Source organism: Pleurodeles waltl, chromosome 1_1, assembly GCF_031143425.1.
Source record: "Pleurodeles waltl isolate 20211129_DDA chromosome 1_1, aPleWal1.hap1.20221129, whole genome shotgun sequence".
Classification (NCBI taxonomy): domain Eukaryota; kingdom Metazoa; phylum Chordata; class Amphibia; order Caudata; family Salamandridae; genus Pleurodeles; species Pleurodeles waltl.
This window is the reverse complement of record NC_090436.1, coordinates 745,617,922-745,628,473: the sequence shown is the minus strand read 5'-3', so window position 1 is coordinate 745,628,473 and position 10,552 is coordinate 745,617,922. Positions and strand designations below refer to the sequence as shown.

Here is a 10,552-nt window from a genome sequence, read left to right as displayed (position 1 = left end):
GAGCGATGATCCAAGGTGATGCAGGCTCCAAACAATTTCGAAAAACAAGACGCGGTGCAAAATAAATAACAAGATCACAGCATAAAAAGAAGCCCCCTGGCAGAACAATAACTTTGCCTGTTACCACTTTATTCTAAAAAGTGCAATGTAAAAACGTCTAAAAATAATCCAGGATTATAGGAACTGCTTACATGGTCTGTGAACCCCGTATCCAACCAAGTCATGTTCAAGGGCAGCATTCAATGCTTTCCAGTCCTTTCCCTACAATTGTAGTTTTTGGACTTCAAAGCATCAATGGGTAAAATCTTCAGCGTTAAAACACAAAATGTATTCTATCTCCAAACATCAAAAAATAAATCTAGAGGCCACCTGTGATCATCGTTCTATTGCCATATGTGCCTATGGACATCTCTCAGGCAGCTGGTCCTTTCATTATCTGTGGAGCAACTGCTCTTGCTCCTCTGGAGGTCAAAGGACATATTTAAATATCATTTTTAAAGTATATCTCACATTTTACAGGCATGTTGCAGAAGGGTAAGTTAAACAGAAATATATTGCATGAAGAAAATATAAGTGTTCATTCTCTCACACCATCCATTGCTACTCAGTCTTTTTTCTATTTTTATTAAAAACTGACAGCAGAGAAAGTTAATCCTACACCTTTACCAGGCCTTTAGCTTAAAAAATATAAATATATTTATAGGCGTAAGCTGTGTTTATATACAATTGCCATATTCACATGAAAAAATCTGAATCACTTCATGAAGATCAGATTTTAAGAAAACTATTACTGATGGGCAAGTTGGTCCACCAGCATTCTCAAGGATGGGGATAATCCGGGAATGTATTGGCACAGTTGCTTATATCTAAATAAAATTGCCTGCATTTTTTTGCATAAATAAACAGCTCAAGCAGGCGGCGACTGAGAAAGCGAGTGTTCTCCCTGGGTGCCAGGTTTTTCAGTCTCCCATACGATTCACATAAATCAATAAAGTTCACATACATTGACTATGACTCCTAGTGTCACAGATAACAGCAGTTTATCAGCTGAAACTAAACAAAATAGTGTGCATCCATTACTGTGCGAAACTGAGACTGCTAGAAAATATAACAAACATGCTTAAAAACGCACGAAATAAGAAGTACTCTTTGATCTAAACTGCATTCTTTCTCAGAAAACCTTTTCCTGTTTCCGCGTCTTAAGTTTCTAGATTGCAGCAGATGTAGAACTCATTTTGTTATTCCACTTCCTTTTTATCAAAGAGAAAAGACTAAAACAAGTGCTACTGAAACCTTTCAGTTATTGCTCAGCAGTGACCCCTTTAGGCAGCGCCCCCATTCTTCAAATCAGTGCTAAACAGTCCTGTTTATACTGTCACGGTAAATCTGAATGCTTATTACAGAAAAATGCGTTGAAAAATAGGGTTATTTCTCATCCCAGCATAACATTATTCAATAAATTATCCTGATTTTTAAAAAAAATTTGCATTCGAAAACAATTGAGTTCTTGGGATGTAACGCTGGATCGGTTTTATACGTCCAATAACACCCTCGGGTAAGCTGGTTCTCGTTACAAACTCACTCCACGGAGGTTGAAGGCATTTGGCTTCACTTCAGACCTTAGAAGGTCCAGGCCTCTTTTACACCGCGCAGTGTGACAACTTGTTGAGTTTTATTGCTTCCTGAACAACACCTTGTTGTCAGTTTTGCAGCATTTTGTGGACATAGTTCAATGGATCCATTGGCGGTGCTGGTCACTGTTTCCTCTCCACTGGTAGCCTGAGGCAGAGTTCGCTCCCTGCTGAGACAATTGGCAGGTTATTCGCCAGATGGTGGTTGATGAGGTGGCCTACACTGTCAAATATGCGATCCTTAGTTCGAACCTGGAAATACAAGGATGAAAAAATAAAAATTACTTGCTGAGCCAACAGATTGCGATCTTAGAACAGTAGATTACATCGTATTAAGCAAATGATAAAAGGCAACTGGTTTTGGATGCTTTTATCTACCTAATGCCAATCTTGCAATTTTTTCAAACAATTTTTACATCTTTACTCATTTTGCATACATTTTTCTCTTTCAGTTTGTGACATTTTCATGGAAATTATGTGGTTGGCATATATAGTGAACATAATTAAAGTAAAGCAGATGGCTCAATAAATCGGCATCATATTGTGGCATTTCAACACAAAGAACTGTGCAATCAAACTTAAAATTATTACTACTCTGAAAAACATTGTATATAGGCTAGACACTCTAGAAAGATTGTGGGGAAGTATTTACTTCAACACGTCTTTTAACCTTAAAATAACAAAGCCAAATTGAATCTTGAAGGTAGATGGCATATATCAAAGTTCACATTAAATGGTGAAATATTTAATGTCCTAAATTTACTTCTTAATCACATCAAAGAATATACACTAGTCCGTCAAATCTTGCAAAAAGTATTAATTTCTGAGTAGTCTGCCATTTTGAAAAGAGGTGTGGGCTGAGTTAACATTTGGAGGTGGGATCACCCAACTAACCGTGATCATGCGTAATTTGACGAATCAAATTTTTTACTTAGGACTGATTACTTTTTGTTGGAGAATTAACAGGAACATGTCAATCACAGTTATTAACAACTTGGACTTGTCAATCAGGTGCAAAGTCAGTGATAAGCACTACATATAAGGGTAATTGTATTTTGTCAATCTAAACTTCTACCAAGCAGGCCACCAAACAAAATATAAAACCGTCACCTTTTTTATCTGCATCAAAAAACCTGCACTGAATTGAGAAAACTGGAAGAAAGTTTCATAAATTATACCAGGCTTAGTGGAACTAATCTTAGTGCAAGACATAAATATTATCTGCTGTTGCATTGTTTAGGAGCCAAAGGTCAAGATGTCTTAAAAAATTTTATTACAGCTAAGTTAAGGAAAATGAGAAACCTGAATGAGTACAGGAATTGCATTCCTAGGGTTGGTACCACTCTAAATCTTTACCATTTTGAATTGGGGACACAGGAATGCGATGAAACAGTGGAGGATTATGTAACAAGTCTACGTAAATTGGCCTCAACATGTAAATTCAGAAATGCAACGGAGGACAGGGGTTCTGATTAATTTGTTTTGAGATGCAACAGCACAGGGATTATGGAAGAACTGTGGATGAAGGACGAGCTGCCATTGGAAGAAGCAATTGCTATGGCAAAAAGGGTGGAGCACATGGTCAAATGTGTTAGTGAGTTCAAAATAGAGATAAACTAACATTTGTAGATGTAACATCTGTAAATGTAGTGTTTGATTAAACAAAAAAGAGTAAACAGCTGTGGAAAAATTGGATTTCAGAGGGGAATGTTACAGATATGGAAACTATGGTCATGCGGCAAAAGAGAAGTGGTTTCCCGCCATTCTATTTCAATATAATGGCTGTGGTAAAAAAAATGTACATTTTTTCAAATGTTGTAGAAAGAAAACAAAGAAGGAAAAAAGAAACAAGAAGTTAAAGACATTGCTTCTGAGATCATTTATCAAATCTGTAGTGCATGTTGAGGAATTGAAAATCACCCTATTGTTCGAATGTTTAATGAATATGTGTGAAAAGTGCAATATTGTAGAAGGAATGTAGATTTAAAGGTGGGAAATATCAAGCAATTAGATTGCTCTCAAATACATAAATATGCACCGGCAAAGCCAATCGATCCCAGTCCTAAAGGGTCTAGCTATTGGCTTTGACAAAGTTTTTCATGGCTGCATGAACAATTATAATAGAAAACTTTGCGATGGGTATTCTATTTCAAAAATTTATTCCAAGATGGCTACCCTTGCATTGACAAAGTTGAAGGCTAGGTTAAACCAGTAAATTAAAAGTAAAGCAAAAAAAAACATGCTAGCACAAGGAACCAAAAGAGCACTTTGCAGACACCAGGTCCTTGTTAAAAAATAAAAAGTTTTAAAAAAGACAGCCAAACTGGAAGCAGGCCGGGAAGCATCTGTGAAGGAATTGAAAATAGAGGGCTTGAAGGGCAAAAAAAAGGAGATGAAAGTACACAGCAGGCAAATAAATTAAGCAAGGGCTTGGCGTCACTTTGCAGGTGTTGGATCTTCATAAAAATAAATGAACATACACAAAAAGAAAAAGCATACAGTTGAGTGGCGTAGATTAGACCAGTGTAGAGTGGAGTCTAGTGGAGTGGATTAGAGTGGAGTGCGATAAAGTGGAGTGGAGTAGAGTGGAGAGGAGTGGATTGAATGGAGTGGATTGGATTAGAGTGGATGAGTGGATCAGAGTGGAAAGGATTGGAGTGGAGTGGTGTGGAGTGGACTGGAGTGGATTTGAGTGGAGTGGATAACAGTGGAGTGGATTAGAGTGGATGGGAGTTGATTGGATTAGAGTGGGGTGGATTAGAGTGGAGTGCAGCGAATTAGAGTGGACTGGAGTGGATTGGAGTGTAATGTAGTGATAAGAGTGAACTGGAATGGATTGTAGTGGAGTGGACTGGATTAGAGTGGAGTAAATTAGAGTAGAGTGGATAGGAGTGGATTCGAGTTGAGTGGATTGGAGTGCATTAGAGTTGAGTGGATCAGAGTTAAGTGGATTGTAGTGGATTGTAGTGGAGTAGAGTGGAGTGGAATTAAGTGGTTTGGAGTGGATTGAAGTGGGTTGAGTGAACTGGAGTGGATTAGAGTGGATTGGATGAGATTAAAGTAGAGGAGTGGATTAGAGTGGAGTGGATTGTGATGGGCTGGAGCTGATTAGAGCTAATGGGATTAGAGTGGAATAAAGTTAATCAGAGTGGAGTGGATTAGAGTGGATTGGAGTGGATCAGAGTACCATGATTGGAGTGGACTGGATTCGAGTGGATTACAGTGGAGTAGATTACAATGTCAAAAGCATAGAGTTGGGCACTAACGGTGCAGCACACTTCTCAACATGCATGTTATTGCAGCCATGTCAAGTAAGTGTTGTTGGGTGATAAAGGGTGTGTGCATCAGAATATGTATCTTTACTGTCAAAATATTCCCCAGTTTTCATGTTTATAAACAGGATATGAGAAGATCAGCATTTTGGTGTCACTGTGTAAACAATCCGTCTACAAAAAGTAGACACTGGAAACTCGTAGCCTATGTACACAGGGAGAAAAACATGTTGGCAGAATACTTTTGCTCTATATGACAATGAGAGCATATATACAGCAACAACATAAATAAACACAAACGGGTAAGTGGGGAGGGGGATAACGAAACACAGACAATGGAAACAAAACCTGAATCACGGCAGGTTCAGAGGGACACTGATTAAGGTGAATAAATCTGTGCTTGGTCCATGCTCCAGAGAAGGTCACAAAGTGACACCAAGGCACATGCTGGCCATGCTGCTCACGCAGGCTCGACTCTAAAAACTGTCATCAGCAGAATCGTACAACTCATGATGAACTTTGTGACACCAAAATGATGCTAAGTGAGACAAACACAAAAATAGGAAGGAAAGCCTTTGAATCAAAAGGAGAAAAGACAGGCAGCAAACCCATCCAATAATGAGCAAACGATTGATACAAATCTCACTCTAATACAATGTTAAGTATTAGAAACCACAGGTCTTTTCAACAAGGAACTAAAGCTTTCATTTGAAAAGATGATAAGGTAAGGTAGGTAGGGTGTCTGTAGCCGAGAACAAATTATGCTCCTTCCAAGCACATACTATCCCCCAGCTTATTCATAGTAGCTGTGGCATTAGAAATGCAGAGTGGTTTAATTGCACAAATCCTGATGCTGTTTAAGGGATTTTGGGAGTAATAATGAGCTGTGTGTCATTTGGTATATGAACTGTTTTACTGTATCGTTTTAAATAACATGCAGACACTCAGAAATCTCTCACTTCTTCCAAGTTAATTTGTGTTTAAACCTTTAGAGGGGCTGAAAAGTGTAACTGGGCAAGTTGAACTGTGAGACCGAAACATTGCACCTCCTGTCGTAAGCTTGATAGAACCAAAGGTCTTGTCTTCTTCCTTTTCCCCCTTCCTCCTCCAATGGTCACTCAAGTTCTTACTCAATCAAATTCTTTAATCTATTCTTACAGCAGGACGTAATCCTCAAAGAGGTTTTAGTTTCTGCCACAAAACAGACGAAGGTTTGGGACCACTGTCTGCACTTATAAGGTCTGGCTCTACCTAGATATTTTACATTATGCCTGGCATTGTTTCACCCTTGACACACCTGCAGGTCTTATTTGAACTCCTGTATCATGTCTGGAGCAGACTAAAGAGTGTTTCAACCCAACTGGCTGGCCATTGATACTATTTTCTATATAACTACACATAAATAACTGTGATTTACACAGAACAGTCCTGAAGATTATTTATTAGATGTATTATATTTAAAAACATCAAAATGTCAATGACTACTTGGGTCACTAAGTCAAGAATGTTGTACCTTATTGGGTATCCACATATTGTGCAACGGTTTGTTATATATTTGTTCTATCACACTGTATGTGTACCCACTTGCTACTAAACAAATAATTTTGATTTGTTTCTGTACCACAGAATTCTGAGTCTGGAACAAAATTATAAAATTAGAGAAGTTTGATGCCTTAACCTCATGAAGCGATGTGGTGCCCTCATTCCCTAGACTTCTACAGAGCATATGAATGAATGTATTACCTTGAAGAATCATTTGTTGTTTTCCCTGTCTGTGCCCAAATTCCTTCAGGAATACCGTTTGCCTAATGTTTTTGCTATTTAATTAATGAGGAGGCAAGAACTGTACACAAATGATAGATGAATATCAAATGTTTCGTAACTGATTGTCAACTGAAGTCTGCTCTCCTGAAACAGGAAACTTCTTCAGATATTAATAGACCATTACCATGTTAGGTGACCTACCAAACAACTGTTACCCTAAGCTGATTATACCTTATTACATATATATATATATATATATATCTATATATATATAGATATATATATATATAGATATATATATATATCTATATATATATATATCTATATATATATATATATATATATATATAATGTTCTTATTGTTGTTAATGCCACCAACATATAATTTTGTTTTCATAGGTAATGTTACCTATGAAAACAAAATTATATGTTGGTGGCATTAACTTCAATAAGAAAATTATAGAAGAAATGAGCTCATGCTATCCTAGGCACACACCTACTATCTTAACCACATTCCACTTGCCAAATTGTCTTTCGATCTGATTGTTGAAGTGTTTTTATAGTCAAATGTGAACTTTTCAGGAAAGCTAACATATTTTGCATATTTGACTGAACTAACACTAAACTATGGCAATTTGCTACAACCGTTAGAACTCAGCTAGTTTCCGTTAAGTAAAAGTCTCCCTAACCATGTCCTAAATCGATGAGCCATTCAAAAACACTTTAAACACATATTTAAGGTCAATTAGTGATGAATGCTTACTGTTCCTTCTGGATCCACTAGGAGGAGGTGCTTTGATTGGCCATTGTGCATGCCAGTCAGGACATAAGACCCAGGGTTGGTGGTGCTTTTTCTGACCAGAAAATCACCATCATTCAACAGCAGCTTCTCTGCTTCTTTCCGGCTCATCTCTCCTTGATACCAAGGCTCTGCATGCAGTTGCTCCTTTGAGGCCAGGAAGGCTGCCCTGGATAGCAAAGGGCTAGAACAGTCAACTGATGAAGTCTTATTCAACCCAGGTCCCACGGACTGCTTCTTGAGAGCATCTTCAAATGGCTCTGGTTACAAAAAAGCAAAAGTGTAAAATAAGGCACATGGTCTGGCATGGTTACATTTGAATCAATAACATTTTAAGTATATGTAGACAAACATTAAACAAAGGGTTAAGGAATAATTAAACATCCTTAGAAACTAGAGGAAGTGGGCATTTTACAAAACTAAGGCATGATAGCTGCTTTGTCATTGTTAGAAATGGGTTCTCTAGTTGGCAGTGATTTGCATCCTGTCCAAGTAGGGACCCTCACTCTAGTCAGGGCATGGGAACCACACAGCTATGATAACCCCTGCTCACCCCCTTGGTAGTTTGGCATGAGCAGTCAGGCTTATCTCAGAGGCAATGTGTGAAGTATTTGTACACACTCCCAGTAACACAGTGAAAACAATACAGACGTATTCCAAACCAATTCAGAAAAATAGCCAATATTTATCTGAGTAAAACAAGACCAAAACAACAAAAATCCAACATACACAAGCAAAGATAATTTATTTTAAAGATAAAATTTCAGTAAAGCACTTAGAAACACAATAGCTCCAACAGGGACTATTATGACGTCTTGACAGAGTAGTTCCCAAAAGCCCTATGCCACTCATGAGGGAGGGCGGGTCAGTCACAGAGTCACATGAACGCCTAGATACAATACCTTTGGAAAACAAGGAAATAAAGACATAGAACGGAATTGGGGAGGTGATGCGTCACTGGAGCCAGTGACGTAAGGTTCCCTACTACTACCAGGGAGGTGAGGCATTGGTTCCTTACAGCCTGGCAGGGGAGGTAAGGCATCTGTTCCATACAGTTGCAGTGGAGGTGAAGCAGCATCGGTGGCGAGGCATCGGTTACTTAAGAACTAGCAGTGTCAATAAATCCAGCAGGTCAAGACGCAAAGTGTCTACTTGGTGGTGTTGCGACCACACCAAAGGGCGAGAGATGCTCTGGCAGAGTCGGGTGTCACGGACATCGGTGACACGGCACTCAGGACCCATTCTGTGGTGGGAGTTCAGAGGTGCTCCAGTGGCCTCAGGCCGGCAGTTTCAGTCGCAGTTTTTGCACTCAGCGGGAACCACAGCACCAGTGCAGGCAGCGGCGTGGAGTCAGACAGCGGCACCAGTTCCGAATTCGCTCTGGAGTCGATGTACTTGTTTTCTTCTTGGTTACACCAGAACTCACTCCCAAGGGTCCAGTAACTGGATTTGGCATTATTTGGCAAGTCAGGATTCTCAGCAAGAGAGCCCAGATGCTGGCAAATTAAGCCTTTGATGTCACTGTTACTTCTCACAGGAGGCAAGCGCAGTCTAAGCCCTTGGAGAACCCTTGGAAGCAGGATGTAGAAAGCAAAGTCCAGTCCTTTCACTCCCAGGACAAAAGCAGCAAGCAGAAGGCCAGTGGCAGTCCCCCTACGGCATCTAGCTCTTCTTCCTGGCAGAATGTCCTTAGTCCAGAAGTGTTCTGAAGTTGTGGTCTCAGAGGTCCAATATTCATTTCTGTCTTTGAAGTAGGCAAACTTCAAAGGAAAGTCTTTGTAGTATACACAACCCTGCCTTTCCTGCCGTGGCCCCAGACACACTACAGGGGGTTGGAGACTGCTTTGTGTAAGGACAGCACAGCCATATTCAGGTGCAAGTGTCAGCTCCTCACTCCACTGTAGCCCAGAAAGACCGATCAGGATATGCAGGGCACACCCAAGCTCACTTTGAGTGGATTCACAAACAGCCCAGCTGTCATCCTGACCAGACGTGTATTCCAGAGACTGGAAGAGGCAAAGAAAAGTTAAGCAGGAAAACGCCCATTTTCTAAAAGTGGCATTTTCAAAATTACAATTTCAAAACCAACTTCACCAAAAGATGTATTATTGAGAGTTCAGAGACCTCAAACTCAAAATCTCTATCTGTTCCCAATAGGAAATTACACTTGAAATGTATTTCAAGGCAACCCCCATGTTAACCTATGGGAGGGATAGGCCTTGCAATAGTGAACACCGAATTTAGCAATATTTCACCATCAGCACATGTAAAACACACCAGTACATGTCCTTCCATTTAAATACACTTCATCCTGCCCATGGGGCTGCCTTGGGCCTACCTTAAGGGTGACTTACATGTGGTAAAAGGTAAGGTTTGAGCCTGGCAACTGGGTGCACTTGCCAGGTCGAACTGGCAGTTCACAACTGCACACACAGACACTGCAGTGGCAGGTATGAGACATGTTTATAGGGCTACTCTTGTGGGTGGCACAATGAGTGCTGCTGGCCCACTAGTAGCATTTGATTTACAGGCCCAGGGCACACATGGTGCTCTAAACTAGGGACTCACTAGTAAATCAAATATGCCAATCATGGTTAAACCAATCACCAATACAATTTAGACAGGGAGCACTTGTACTTTAGCATTTGTCAGCAGTGGTAAAGTGCCCTGCGTCCTAAAGCCAGCAAAAATTAAGCACAGGACCTTAAACAGGTCAGCAGCCAAAAAGACAGGAGAAACCATGCCAAGAGCTGAGAGGTCTGACAGTCATATTGTGTCTTAAAGGAATGTCAAGAGTGACAATTGCTAATATTTCTTCCCAGACTACAAAAAAATGAAAACAGGCGTTCATTTTGAAATTGCAAGTCTTAATGAAATGCAAAGTATAAGGTGAGGTGCTACTGGTTTGTGAATTAGAGCTTTGTAGTGTTTGACCATAGTTTAAGCATCCAATTATATGTTAATCAACAGATATTTGTGATAAGTGTTTAGACTGCTGAGGAACTGAGCACAGAGGTATGAATGGGGTCAGCTGGACCTTACCATAGAGGAAAATCCAAAATTAGTTCTGCATTGCACTATTCAAG

General features: G+C 39.7%; 1 protein-coding gene across 1 annotated transcript in view; it reads right to left on the bottom strand.

The window, feature by feature from the left end:
• Positions 1–1,482: 1,482 nt before the first annotated feature.
• SHC3 (SHC adaptor protein 3) overlaps positions 1,483–10,552 on the bottom strand; it is a 418,135-nt gene continuing 409,065 nt past the window's right edge. Inside the window, exons 11-12 of the mRNA XM_069227563.1 lie at positions 7,431–7,726; positions 1,483–1,883 (exon numbers count right to left, since the gene is read on the bottom strand). Of these exons, the coding sequence (XP_069083664.1) occupies positions 1,755–1,883; positions 7,431–7,726 (425 nt within the window). The 3' untranslated portion in view covers positions 1,483–1,754. The remainder of the gene's footprint in view (positions 1,884–7,430; positions 7,727–10,552) is intronic.